We start from the raw sequence: 15,058 nt of genomic DNA, 5'->3' as shown, positions 1-15,058 counted from the left end.
TGATTAAAGAAATGCTTCCAGTTTATAGTGCAATCAGGTACTACACTAATTGCAAAGACTATTTGACTAGTTATCAGTTACTAGATTAATCACCAACTACTTTGATAATTAATTAATATTTTTTTCAAAGCAAAAAGGTCCTAATTCTCTGATCCAGTTTTTAAAATGTGAATATGTTCAGGTTTTATTCTTCTTCTTCTTCTTCTTCTTCTTCTTCTTCTTATTATTATTATTATTATTATTATTATTATTAAACAAATAGAACTGTAAACTGAATATCTTTAGGTCATATACAAAACAAAGCACTGAAGGATATAGTCATGGACTTTGGGAAGCACTGATGAACATCTTTTACCATTTTTTGACAATTAATGTATTAATCATGGGGAAAATCGACAGATTGATCTATAATAGAAATAATATAAATATTCAGTTGCAGGCCTAGATAATAGACAATATTATAGCAGGCCATTGTCGTTGTATGTCTAGACTATATTTAGCATGATATGTTTCGAGATTTTATGTTTAAAATGTAGAAACTTTGCAATTATCCTATGAGCTATCGTCTTAAAAAATAAACCCTCATGAATAATATTTTTTAAGTCATTTTGATGCAATAATGACATGTCAGTCACAATGTAGGGCCTGGAGTTACTTTTTGGCAAGTGGAAAACTGGGTTATATGAGTAGGAAATGGTCTTTTAAAGCTTAATCAATGGTGAAATAAAAAATAAAAAAAGAAGTGGATCGGTATTAATCTACCACACGGAGCATGTAAAATGATGCAGCTATAGGAGGCAAAGAACAATTTTGGCAAAACATCTTTACTGACACCTTTACTATCTTGTGGTTTGTTTTTTTTTTTAATTATTTCAACTATTCAAAGAAGACAAATAATGACTGGATCAGGAATAAGACGAAAATGGCATTTCAGTGTCACTTTCAGTCGATTGTATTGATGGTATTTTATTTTGAAGAGAAGAAATATCGACCCGTGAAGAAGTTCATAATTTCCTGAGTCATTGCGCCTCTGGTTCAAACCAAACATCTCTGTAGAGCCTCCAGTGCTGTGTAGTACACTTACTGTGACATTATTTGACCATGGAGGGTTCTGTTTCAGATGTGGAGGTCTGTAACTTTGCCTACACGGGGCAGTTTGAGAAGTTAAGACAGTGTATTCTGTCAGATAAAACGCTCGCCTGTAAAACGGACCAGGTAAGGAAACATGAGCCAGCAAAAGCTCCCAGAGGTTCTGTGTTTCTGTTAACCCACCAGGACTGAGAGCACTGTGTGGTTCCAGGTCCAGAGAACTGCTCTGCACTGGGCCTGCTCTGCCGGACACACCAACATTGTGGAGTTTCTGCTCGACCTGGGAGTTGAAGTGAACCTGCAAGATGATGTAAGCATAGTTTCTGTCCAATAATGTTTTGAGTTTTTTTTTTCTGTGTAAAGCAAAGTAGTATTGATGTCTTTTTATCCTCTGAAGCAGGGGTGTCAAACATAAGGCCTGTTGGCCAAAACCGACCCACCAGAGGGTCCAATCAGGCCCTGAGGATAACTTTACAAAGTGTAAAAATTACAGAGGTGAAAATACTTACTGTGAAAATATTTAAAGATATTGAACCTTGTGCGATATAATGTGAGTCAGCAGCTTCAGTGACACAGTCTGGCTTGGTGGAACCCTATTGTTGATGCACTGCCGCAACTTTAATGCATTTTTTCTGTATACATTTTATATATTTACAAGGCATGGGAGATAACTGCACCTTTTCCTGAATATTTCCTACTTTAGTTTGTGTGGTGCATCAGTTCAGGTGGTCAGGATTACTACACAGATCTGGAAATTAATGTAAATTTAAAATGATTTCTAGATCTTGACAAGTTGTAAAATACTATATTGTTCAGTTCCAGATACCTGTTTTGTGCCTTTGTAGACTGTGATCTGTAAGTTATGTGTAAATGATAACTGAGGCATAATATTGTTGAAATTTAACTTATTTTTCTTAAGAAAATTCAAGGTGTTCATGATGTTTTGTAAAAATACAGTTCATTAAATGTGAATATTTTCAGAATGTACTTTTTTACAGTCAAACAAAGGGAACAAGAAAAGCACTCAGAGAGCGTAGTACTCCGCCAAGGCTGCTCAGTCGTTGTATGATTTCCAACGGATAAGTCCTGATAAGTCCGCAGTGGTGGAGTCATTGGATCGCAGTCATGTGATCGTCAGCAGGAAGCTGACATAGTGTTCACTTGTTATAGTTACAGTGACGCCGTGATGCTTTCTCGCAATGATACAGAAATTTTAACACATCCGTGGATCCAGACTATCAGCCGCATCACTGCCAAAATCTAATGAGGTGGTCCTTGTGTCATTTCTGACTTTCCCTGAAAATTTCATCCAAATCTGTTTGTCCCCTTTTGAGTAATGTTGCGAACAGACAGACAAACAAATGTATGCCGGACACATAACTCTGCATAACTTAATTTAAGGTAACTTGACAGAGTAAAAATTTTGAGTTGTGGTTATTTATAGGTTATTATGCTCTGGTTTTACTGGTCTAGCCCACTTGAGATCAAATTAGGCTGAATGTTTCCCCTAAACTAAAATGAGTTTGACACCCCTGCTCTAAGGTGATATTTGACCTTTAATTTGCTGACAGGAAATGCTCTTTCGGTGTGTGCATATGCCATTGTGTGTTGTGTTCCTCTCCAGGCTCGTTGGACTCCTTTGCACATCGCAGCATCAGCAGGCAGAGAAGACATAGTGAGAGCTCTGATATCCAAAGGAGCTCAGCTGAATTCAGTCAATCACAATGGATGCACCCCTCTGCACTACGCCGCATCCAAGGACAGATATGAGGTAAAGTTACCCAGTTCTGGTAAGACCGGCTGATGCAACATGACTGGAGGTCAACCAATATGGTTTGTCAGGGGTCAGTAAATCAATCAGACTTTTTTTTATATATCACACTTTTCATAAGAATACAATGCAACACAACCTCTATAAAATAAAAATCCAATAAAATAGTACAAACAACCCCCCGCCCCTAAAGTCATGTTAGAAATGAAGAACTCTAAAACGCAGGGATTGAGGAACAGACAAAATGCCATCCTATATAAGACATGCAATAATGAAACACCAGATGAGATGAAAATAGAAGTCAACAGTTATAAAAACGGAGTGATAAACTGTGCATAAAATTGATGAAAATATATAAATAGATCAATTAATAGAGAAATCAATAATTAAAATTATTTCTAATAAATAAATAAAATCTATCAAATTCCTGACTAAAATGGTAGGTCTTGGGTGATACCTACTACACCGATCAGCCACAACATTCTGACCACTGACAGATGGAGTGAATAACATCGATCATCTTGTTATAATGCAACTTTCTGCTGGGAAACCTCAATCCTGACATTCATGTGGATGTTTGACATGTACCACCCACCTAAACATTGCAAGTCAAGCAACCCCCAACCCACCCATGGCAACAGCAGTCCTTGATGCCAGCTGCCACCCTCAGCAGGACAGTGCACCCCGACACACCACAAAAACTGCTCAGGAGTGGCCCAGGGAACTTGACAGAGCTAAGCTGTTCACCCAGTTCCACACTCCTCAGATCCAAATATTATTGAGCGTCTATGGGATGTCCCAGGATAAGCCTGATCTAGGTAGGTCCCACCCTGCAACCCACAGGACCCACAGAATTCACTGCCACCATCCCTGTGCCACAGGACATCCCCAGAAGGCCAGTGTCCATGCCCCACTGGGTCAGAGGAGTTTTAGCAGCATAAAGAGGACCAACATAATATTAGTCAGGTGGTCATAATGTCATGCCTGAACGGTGTATCAAGTCCCTTATATTTTATAAGGGATCGGATAAAAACAGTAATAATACAATAGTCTGAAAAATGCTGACCATCATGTTCAATAATCAGCTCATCACTTGACCCATATATGTGACACACACCATACTTGTAGTCAGTACAGTGGTGTTATGTTCCAGCGTCTGGATCGAGGGGCCATTTTCACCCAACATCTCAATGGTCCTTTTATACAGAACAAAACAGTGTCGCTGCTTTGCTCTGAAACTCATTCATTCCAAAGAATTGCTGCTGCACTGAGTAAAGCACCTCGATCAGAGTTCAACTGTGACACCACGTGGCCAAAAGCATCTAACTGGCATGGAAGGCAAAATCACACTCAGCTGGACTATCTCACTGAAGTTTTTTGAATTTTTTTTAAATTTACCACCAGCTATATATGTAGTATATTAAATGCCAGAGCTGTACACCATAGCAGTAAACTGCAAACAGTTTCCATGTTAGTTGTACTTTGCATGTATCATCTGTCTTATCATGCATGTATCAAATTGTGTGTTTTATGGTCCTCTCACATCGTTATTTTAACAACAAATAGCAATAATTTATGTACTTTTAAAAGCTAGATATTTTGGTGAATTCAAAAAGGTTCAGATGGCTTACGAATATTTAAATAGCTCTGGATGTGACTGTTTGTACAATTCTGCACTTTTGATATCAGTTTTCAACTTGGAATTTCTCAGCACTAATCAGAATTATTCATCAAAACAAATTGCACTAAGATCCCAATGATCTACAATGAAAACAGCTACCTCCTACCTGAACTCTCTCATTCAGGTCTAGACTCCTTCGTGTTCACTACACTCTGCCAACTAACGGATCCAACCACCACAACAGGGTCGACAACTAGACTCTTCTCCTCTGTGGTGGAACGGGTTACCAAACTCTGTTTGATCTGCAGAGTCTCTCTTAGTCTTTAAGAAAACACTAAAAACCCAGCTCTTTACTGAACACCTTTGCACTTGACAGACTGCAAAAAAAAAAAAAAAAATCCTAGTACATCTGCACTGCCTGTAGACACCACGGTCCTATTATCACACTTGAACTTGTTTTACGGCACTTATCCAGGTTGTTTTTTGCCTGACTGGATCCTTGCTTGTGTTACACCTACTCTCAGATGTACGTTGTTTTGGTTAAAAGCGTCTGCTAAATGAAACTGTAGAAATGTAGAATCTCACTTCGACTGACAGCATGACAGCAACACCGCTTGTATGGAAAAAAAAGAACAAATATCCAAACAAAAAAGAAATTATCATTTCATTTTGTAAATCGATGTCCCTGTATTGACAAAAATTGTCCGTCGCAGATCAGACACCTCTCTACCAATACACAGTGAGCAATTTCATTCATAAAAAGCGTTATCATTCACAGCAGATGTTTTCAGTCCTCGCTTCCCTCCCGTTTGCTAAAAGTTGAGCTCAGTAGCTTTTTAAATACTTCTTTAGTTATTAACTTTTACTGTCACTTAGCAAATATTTGCATCTTAAGTGCAAATATTTAGCTTTAATTCATATCACCTTCTCCAGTGTCAACCAGCTGAGCTGTAAGTCCTCCCACAGTTTCACACTAATGTCAGGAACTCTGGTTCTCGACATATAAAGTTCCACTTCCTAAGTATTGTTGTTACTTCCATATTGATGTGGTTTCCTTTCCTGAAACCAAAAGTGCGCAAATGGAAAATGGGTATTCTGTTTGAATGGGAATCCACTGAATTTCGAATTTACATATCTGTGAATGATTTCTGAGGAACTAGTTTATCCTGTTTGCAGATCGCCTTGCTGCTGCTGGAGAACGGGGCAGACCCCAACGCTACGGACAAGTTGGAGTCTACTCCTCTTCACAGAGCGTCTGCCAAAGGCAACTACCGCCTCATCCAGCTGCTTCTCAAACAGAGCGCCTCAACCAACATCCAGGACTCACAGGGCAACACACCGCTGTATGTGTGACTAAGGTTTTGTCAAATACAACATTGTGGCTGCCAGCATAAATATACAGTTACATCAGAATGCGAACAAACACAAACTCTTAATACGTAAACGAAAACTATGTTTTCTCACCTAACTATCCCATCAGATTGCTTTTGGATGTTTGCTTTGTAATTTGAGAAATCAGTTTTGCTTCTACCTTTATACAGTCAAGGTGAAAACAAGGCAGACTGAAGTGATTCCAGCATTAAAAATTTAAAAAACAAAGATATATCTCTATTTACAATTATGCATTAATTCTTTTTTTTTCTACCAGTCACCTGGCATGTGATGAGGAGCGAGTGGAAGCAGCCAAGTTGCTCGTGGAACATGGAGCCAGCATTTACATCGAGAACAAGGAGGAGAAGACCCCCCTCCAGATAGCCAAGGGTGGTCTGGGCAACATACTTCGCCGGATCGTGGAGGGGTGATGGTTCCCCTCACCTACAGGGGGAGTTCCAGATCAAACCCCCACAGTCACCAAGTTACATTATGAGGATTCTCATCCTAGTCAGTCGTCCTCAAGCGGTCTGGTGCGACACATTCAAACGTGTAACAGGTCCAAGATGAGACAGTGTGTAGAGGAAAAGTTGGACTGTACTGCTTCCTTATCAGCTCCTCCGATGTGGCTTTGAAACTGCGCAGACCAAATATGTGTGCTTTAAAACACTCTCCTGCACTAAGCGCAGTCTGTCCAGTGCCACAGCCAATTTTCTATGAAGTTTGAATTGTAAAAATGACTAAATAAAAATCAGTCTTCAGCCAGTTAATGAAGTGTATTTGGAATATAATGTTTTAGTTGACTCATATATTGACACATTTAATATATACAACAATAGTTCTTCTCAAGGCGGTGTGTAATGTGTGTTCCATATTTGCTATTTTATTCCCAACTTCATCCATTAGCTCATACCCATGTCCTTTATGTCGAGCCATGTAAATACCCCACGCCCCACCCCCACTGTGGTTCGTGTATCATTTTAAACACAGTGCGGAATAGCAGCAGGTAGAGCGCAGGATGAGCACAGGTCTTTGTTGAGAGCTCCAGTGGATTTGGGGTTCGCTGCAGAATGATTCCTTAGATGCCAGAAATGTAGCCTGGCCTTACAGAGCAAGTTAGAATTTACCAAAAGTCTTGTTTTTGCATACCTCCAATGGTGTTAACCTCTCACCTTGCACAAGTGATGTTATAATAGTATGTTTTTGGAAAATATTATGTATAGGCCTATGTAGGAGCTGATTCTAGCCATTTTATTTGGATAGTGTTACAATTTACACACTTAATTGTTTGTGGCATACTTTCAACAAGGTGTTGGAAACATTCCTGAGAGATTTTGGTCTGTATTGATATGATAGCATTATGCAGTTGCTGCAGATTTGACTGCACATCCATAATGTCAATCTCTTGTTCCACCACATTCCAAAGGTGCTCTAATGGATTGAGATCTGGTGATTGTGGAGGCCACTGCAGTACAGTGAACTCACTGTCATGTTCAAGAAACCAGTCTGAGATTATTTAAGCTTTGTGACATGGTGCATTCACCTGCTGGAAGTAGAGATATTATACCATCAACATCTTCTTGCACAATGATTATATTGCCTTTGAACTCAACAATCTACAACTAAATGCAGTTGCCTTCAACTAAACAAATTAGAATTGCTACAGCCTGGATGGTTGAGAATCTACACAGATAGTGATTTGACTTGGCTTGACCTTTACATTAGATTAAATTAGATTCACTGTTATTGTCACTGCACAGAGTACAAGTACTAAGACAAATAAAGACAGTTTAGCATCTAAGCAAAAGTCCAAAAGCAACAGTAACGTTCATTACTTACAGTATGTACCGTAAATACAGTATGCTACAGCATAAATAGAATGAACAGTATGGACAAAGCACTATGAGCTCACTAATATGAATATTTAGATGTGGATACAATATGAAAAAAGAATACATAAATCTACAGGTAGAGAGTTATAGTGGTATGAGCAGTATAAAAACAATAAATAGGAAGGATAGCATAAATTCTATAAATAACATAGACTGAACAGTGTAATAATAACAGTATTATTACCATGATCTATATACAGTATATACAGGATTAACAGTATGAACACTATAAACAGTATAAACAATGTGTATTATATGAGATAAAGCAAACATGCAAATTAGTGCCTCATATGCTTAACACTCACTGCAAATGTGCAACAGAATGTTAATTGGGGGGGACAAAAATAAAAGTGAAAGGTAGAAATGTGTCGTTGGGAAACCCCCGCCGAAAACCCGGAGAGTCGGAACTCTCTTGATGTCACAGCCTGGGGTCGGCGGGGCTGCGCATGAGAGTTGTGCGCACATTCCGCCTTTGCTTTCGCTTCCTGAAAGCTAGGTCACTTCAAAGAAATAGTTCTGGTTTATGAGGGGATTCTCATGTGGGCGCAGTTCATACCAGAGACTGACTGAAGTCACATACAGAGGGACGGCTTCATAACGCGTTGGAAGGTAAGTATTGAGACTTTGTGATGACAATTGATCAAATAACTTCGTGACCTGAGCTGACGTTATGTAGGAAAGCTAAGCTAACGAAGCTAGCAAACGTCTCTAGCTAGCGTTCGTTCGTTTACTCTGACAAACCAGCTCAAGAAAACTGGTGGAGGAGCAAACCGAAAATTGCTACACTGTACATATGAGCTTACTTTTAGATCATTGTTTTTGACGTATCCATATGTATGTTGAACTAATGCACTGGCTCGTGATGTGTCATCTGTCAGAAGTAAGCAGCGGTCAGTTTGCTTGCATCGGCATAACCCAGCAACTGTAGAGCTGCTCTGTCGTTATTGTTTAACGCAAAGCTGCGAACCTTTCTAGAATCTGTGGGACACGTGGTTACAGTCTGATCATTAATATACACGTGAAAGTAGTACACGAACCTGCTATCACACGGTAAACCCCCTTTGACGCCATGTACTTTCTGCTTTGTGCTAAACAGTAATGCAGTGAATCGGACGCAGCGAGAACATCAACAAATGAGTGTGATGTTTCTATCCGTGGTTGAGTCACAAATGTTTTACTGAGCATCGATCTGGTCATTGATTTCTTTAAAGAATGTCGACACGTAACGCAGTGCAAAGATCACAGGCTGCTCCCTGTAATATCATCAATACTTTGACTCTGATTAGATTAATGTATAGTTCCCTTATCAGCGCGGATATACTGTGGTTAAAGGATAAGTCATACACATCAAGCTGCGATATTGCACTTATGATGTCAGGAAACATTAAGGTGTGGGACAACAATGCAGTGACAACAAAGTTCCACCCTAGTTTTATGCATAAGAAGAAGTGATGCATGCTCCTCATGTGTTTCGACGTAATCTCAGTTGTTACTAATACACAACATGTACCTTTGCTTCCAAAAATAATATGCCCTGCCTCTTTACTGCTGATATTTTAAGTTCAAGTCCTGCAAATTATGTTCTGTTGTGATCTATTTTGTATATTGTCTAGCCGTCCTATTGCATCACTAACTTTTTATCTGTTGTCCTTTAATGTAGTGAGTGTTGTTATTGTATTGCTATGGGATACACCCTTTGAAATGCGAGCCTATTAAGATGTACTGTGCTAGACCAGCCCGTCTCTCCTGTGCCCATCCCTCACATGGAAAATTCACTGCCTCCATGTGATTACAGCCTGGCTGTTTCTCTTAAAGGCATAGTAACCCTACAAGAACCTAGATCGGCACTCTAGTGGCAATCACAGAAATACATTTGTCACTGATTTTTCTAAGTTTTATTATACCTATTTTTTAGATCTTGTAGGAAAAAAAGTTTAATTCAGACTTTTAGGTTCACTGTTTTCTTTGTCGTATGCTTGCATGCATAATAGTGTGTGTGTGTGTGTGTGTGTGTGTGTGTGTGTGTTTTTTAATTTAAGCCTTTATTTAAATATTTCCTTAACTTAAAAACAGATCTAGACCTATTACCTACACCATCTTTTGTTTGCTCTGTTTCATTTGCAGAAATTCTGTCAATCAAGTCAACCCAAACAGCAGTCATGTGTGATGACAATCTGGAGACAGACAACTTGTGTGATTTCTCCCTGATGAACAGTCGCTTGGACTCATTCCGTGGCTCTAGCCTGGCCCAGCAGGTGCCAGCGGAAAGACTGGCCCGGGCTGGCTTCTACTTCACCGGACAGGCTGACCGTGTCCGCTGTTTTAGCTGCCAGAAGACTGTGGAAAACTGGTGCAACGGAGACACACCTGTGGAAAGGCACAAGGAGGTAATCATTTTTCTGGTAATACACATTTTAGCTTTCCTTTCTTTTCAAAATAGATAAATCATTACCTTTTTGTTACAGGTTTCCCCATCTTGCAAGTTTCTCAGCTGCACCCACCGCACCAATACCCCATTAACTAATGGTTCCATCTACAATGAGGAAGCAGAAGACATGGAATATCGTTTGAGAACAGGAGCAGTGGTCGATGAGACCACCTATCCTATCGTCCCTCATATGAGGAGTGAAGAAGCACGACTTGAGACCTTCTTCTCTTGGCCCCCTGCGGCTCCCGTGAGATCCCAAGATCTGGCGCAGGCTGGCCTTTACTACTTAGGATACGACGACCAAGTGCAGTGTTTCTGCTGTGGGGGCATGCTGTGTGGCTGGGAAGCAGGGGACACAGCCTGGGGAGAACATACCAAATATTATCCCAACTGCTTCTTCATCCTCGGGCACGACGTGGGCAACGTCCCTTTCCAGGGGGTTACAGACAGGAATGAGGGTAGCAGTAGTCAGCAGAGAAACGGTGATGTCCATATGGGGAGTTTTGAGGAGAGGCTTGATAGCTTCGCAGGTGTCCAGCACCCTATTGACCATGAGAGGCTTGCGAGAGCTGGCTTCTACAGCACAGGTAGAACACAGATGTTCAAGAAACCTTGTGCAATACTAAAAAAAATGAGGTGTTTACTTTTTTCATATATTTAATTTTATCTTTGAATGTCTTAATTGTGTTGTTGCAGGTGCAGGAGACAAGGTGTTGTGTTTCGACTGTGGGGGAGGTTTGAAAGGTTGGCAGCCTGAGGAAGACCCTTGGGAAGAGCATGCCAAACACTACCCAGGGTAAGAGCAGCCATCTTGTTCTCTCTGCTTAATATTCATTTATATGCACAAACATTTTTTTTGTGTTTACTGTGACATTTACTTTTGTTTTAATATAATTGTATGATCTTTTTAAATTAGATGCAGTTTCCTGCTAGCAGAAAAAGGACAAGATTTTGTGAACAGCATCCAGCTACAAAGACCACGACACAATAGAGCTGTAAGCCTTCAGTGTTTCCTATTTTTGTATGCTCTAGTAATCAGACTCTTGTTGACTTTGCCAATTGATGAGATTTTTTCAGACCTCATGTAAACAAGTAACCGGATTTCCTTAATTAAATTAGGACAAGAGAAACAACGGACAATGTTGTGCTTTTGGGTCAAAAGGAATTGTCATTACTTATGGTGGATGCCGCCTTGTGTCCAAAATATTTTAATAACAAATGTAGCTGAAACTGAAATAACTCAAAAAAAAAAAGTCAGATTCTGCAACTCTGACTAAAATTTGGACACTATAAAAAAGTTAGAACTGTGCCAGTCATTCGCCGTGATTACACTAGGTGTTAACATGCATCATGAGTATTACCATGATGCATGCCATGGCACATTGAGATGTGATTGCTCACATTCAGGCGTGCTGCATATTGTACATTCTTTTCACAGTGTGTACACGTGTCCTGTACTGATTACTTAATTGACTACCTCTGTGTAAGGGACTAGTGTTGTGAATTAGATTTTATATTGCTGGTCTGTGATGTGTCATTCACAGAAACCGTCCCACGCCTTTTTTATGTTTGTGTCATCGGTAAACACTACAGCTGTGAGCGTGGTACCTAAGCTTTGAACCAGTCCCAGCCTTAATGTTTAAGACTAAGGCTAGCATGTTTCTGGGTTGCTAAATTGGTATTTTAGTGAAACAGAGATGGACTTAATCTGGAGGCATGGAGGGAGGGGAAATGTGTTGTTTCAAATTACAGGAAGTGTACAGACCATGAATAAAATACAGGCACTAAAGTTACTTTAAAGGCTTTTCTTCGCATTTCTGCACAGCGACCGGTCCAGCATGAAAACTGCAGAGAGTCTTAAAGCCTTACTTTTTGTGTATTTTTAATCAGCAGAGGTGTGCTGAGCTTTTCCAATATCATGAATCATTCCATGATATCCACATCTAAGACGTAACATATTGATTTTTTTTTTCAAAATAAAGCTATTAATATATCTCAGGCAAACCTGAAATCTTACAATAATATTGTTCAGGTGTCACTGAATATAATTTCTGGGATTTTAACAAGTTGACCTGTTTGTTGCCCACTGGCCGTGAGTCACATTTTTGAATGTGATATATTTATGAATTTCATATAGAGCAGGGAAGTGAGATCTTATCACATATAGCCATGGTAGATGCATGTGGGGATGCATTGTAATGCAAGGTGTGATCTGATGTACTTAAAGCTATCAACTTGTTATCAGCTCACCCAAGACACATAATAATACCAGATGTGAACCAGGTCTTTGTTAAATATAAGGTATTGGGTAGGTGAGAAATCTGATTACTGGCCAACTGAATGTAGATGTGGCTGTAAGAGCAGCCTAATTGTTGGAGTGAAAGCAAACACTTTTTTGGCCTTAAATCTGAGTCTCTATTTTTGGCCTGTTGCCTCAATGCATGTAAGCATTGTCAGTCTGAGTCATATCTACTTCTGTTTTAACTGCAGTGACGTATACGGTCTTGTAGTATCTTGTGCACTGTTAAAATGCCAATATTGTGCATGTGTTATATTGTTTTCTGGACAAAAAAACGTTCCCTTTAGTGCTGTAACCTGTTACCTGTAGTCATCTCAGTCTTTTGTTTCACTTACTCTGTACTGAAAATAATCATATGCCTCTATTTGTTTCCAGACTCCAAGTCATCAGAATGGATTTTCAGGGGACAGGAATGGTAAATATTTCAATAATTTAATGTCATTGTACTTAATGTGACAATATAATAATAATTTGAATTATCTCCTGTAGATAGAAATGACAAGAAGTTGAAAATGGCTTAACTAATCTAAATAGTGAACTGCATAAAACAAGTAGTTGTGTGCAAAGATTTTTCTTCTTATTTTCAGAGACACTGCAGTCAGAGATGGCTCAGAAGGCCATAGAGATGGGCCTCGAGCCCAGTGTGGTGGAGAAGACCATCTTGGACAAAATCAGCAGGACAGGCTCGGACTACACCAAACTGGAATTGCTTGTGGAGGATTGCCTAAACAACTCACCAGAAAGTGATACAATGGGAGAAAAGCAAGGTGGTGCACCTCCTTATGCTTATGACTAAGGGAATAAACAAATACTAAGCAGCAGTGATATTTATTATACATTTGTTTCCTTTCAGATGAGGACCCGCTGGAGAAATTGCGGAAGCTGCAGATGGAGAAACAATGCAAAATATGCATGGACCGAGATATTTGTATGGTTTTCATCCCATGTGGGCACCTCGTCAGTTGCAAGCAATGTTCTGAATCACTCATTGTGTGTCCAATCTGCTGTGGAGCCATAACACAAAAGATCAAGACCTATAATGCTTAAGGGAACTACAAACTCTCACTAAACATAAATGCTGCTTTCTCACTATCTTTATTATATTGTAAATTTAATATTCGATGTACAATACATAGCCTGTAATATATTTAAAGACCAGATTCTCGTCAGAATATCTGAATTAAAGATCGAGTAAATGTCACAAAAGAAAAATATTTTCATAGTCATTACAATGGTACAAAGATGTTAATATTGAGATAAGATGATTTTATAAATGGCTTATGTGTTTTTAGGCGATTAATGATACTGACACTTGTAAATACACACTAAAGTGCGTTTGTCGTTTTACAACTTTTAGTTTTTCTTTTGCCAGAGGTGCCTTTCTCTAGGTTTATGTAGTCACGTGCCTGATTTATCAGTTTTACCGAACTAAGCATGAGGGGTTTTGTCATTTGTAGTCATTTATTTTATCTGTCGTAATTTATGCTTAAAGCTAGTTTTATTTCTCTGTGTCTGCAGCTCTGTATTGACATATGTACAGGTAACTTCATTTCAACTTTGGTTTTAAATTGATTAACTCTAGTTTCTGCCCTGCAATTAATCAGTGTTGTGTGAAATTATTTTACCATTCCATCATGCAGTCTGTTGTGTCATCGAGAAGTGAATAAATCTTCTAAAATTGACTTGGAGCTGGGTTTTCTTTGATTAGTTCCTTTTTTGCTTATTTGAAACTTGAAGTAATTGTATTTTGTGTTTAGAAGATGCCAGTTTCACCTTGGTAGCCACCTAGTATTAGTTTGTATGACTTTGTGAAAGAAGTTACTTTCATTTTTTAATGAGTCTATCCAGTTTTACACATTGTGTAAAATTGTATTCACTTGAAAACTTCATTTTTCCCAGATGGGATTTGATGGATTAAAAAAAAAAAAAAAACTTTTATTAGAACAAATGTACAATCTCAAAAGAGACACAAACAGCATTGAGGCATTGGAAATCACTAAAATACTGGGGGAAAGTATGACTTGCATGCAGCATCCAGATCAATTTTCTAAATATGTCCATTTAAATAGCATATAGATGGGTTCATACGTAGCTACATGGATGTGTTTCAGTCAGGCCATATCATATTTGGTGTGACAAAAGCTGACTGTAAACTGAATTTATGACAGATTGTAGTTTTATGAAGGAAGAATTACATCCCACGTGTCACAAAATGGATTTAAATTCAGTTGTTTTCGAAATAAATTCGATCTCAACGGCTGGATTAAAGTTGAGCGTTGATAGAAATTAGCTCAAAGTCAGTATTTTTCTCATTATAAAGTGGAGGAGGGTGTTTGGAGAGTGTGAGGACACAGCTAAAAGGCTGTTCTGTTCAGTATGGCGGCTGCAGCCCGATTTTTAAAACTGCTTTCTGTAGTGCCAAACAGTTCAGTCATGTGGGATTAACTCTCCTGGCGTTTCCCACAGCAAAGAAAAAGGCAAAGCGCGCTGTACTGAAGCAGCAGAATTAAGCTGCAGTACCGGTCAGTCACCACTAGATGTCAGGTCGTCAACGGTGTATCTAATGCGGGTATTGTGGCCGCTAGGT

The 15,058-nt window shown here is 39.1% G+C and overlaps 2 protein-coding genes across 2 annotated transcripts; both read left to right on the top strand.

Annotated features, from left to right (window-relative positions):
* The first annotated feature begins 1,015 nt into the window (after window positions 1-1,015).
* Window positions 1,016-6,622, top strand: psmd10 (proteasome 26S subunit, non-ATPase 10). The gene is made up of 5 exons (XM_023292143.3): window positions 1,016-1,215; window positions 1,301-1,399; window positions 2,714-2,860; window positions 5,658-5,824; window positions 6,130-6,622. The coding sequence occupies exons 1-5, from the start codon at window positions 1,102-1,104 to the stop codon at window positions 6,281-6,283; spliced, it is 681 nt and encodes a 226-aa protein (XP_023147911.1). The 5' UTR covers window positions 1,016-1,101; the 3' UTR covers window positions 6,284-6,622.
* A 1,572-nt stretch (window positions 6,623-8,194) lies between these two features.
* On the top strand, window positions 8,195-14,153 carry xiap (X-linked inhibitor of apoptosis). The gene is made up of 8 exons (XM_023292146.3): window positions 8,195-8,353; window positions 9,869-10,131; window positions 10,210-10,759; window positions 10,869-10,968; window positions 11,089-11,167; window positions 12,847-12,886; window positions 13,059-13,238; window positions 13,325-14,153. Exons 2-8 carry the CDS (start codon window positions 9,904-9,906, stop codon window positions 13,516-13,518), a joined length of 1,371 nt encoding a protein of 456 aa, XP_023147914.1. The 5' UTR covers window positions 8,195-8,353; window positions 9,869-9,903; the 3' UTR covers window positions 13,519-14,153.
* The last annotated feature ends 905 nt before the right edge of the window (window positions 14,154-15,058 follow it).

The sequence above is a fragment of the Amphiprion ocellaris genome, chromosome 13, assembly GCF_022539595.1.
Source record: "Amphiprion ocellaris isolate individual 3 ecotype Okinawa chromosome 13, ASM2253959v1, whole genome shotgun sequence".
NCBI lineage: Eukaryota > Metazoa > Chordata > Actinopteri > Pomacentridae > Amphiprion > Amphiprion ocellaris.
The sequence above is the reverse complement of the archived record's forward strand: the minus strand, read 5'-3'. Positions and strand labels throughout refer to the sequence as shown.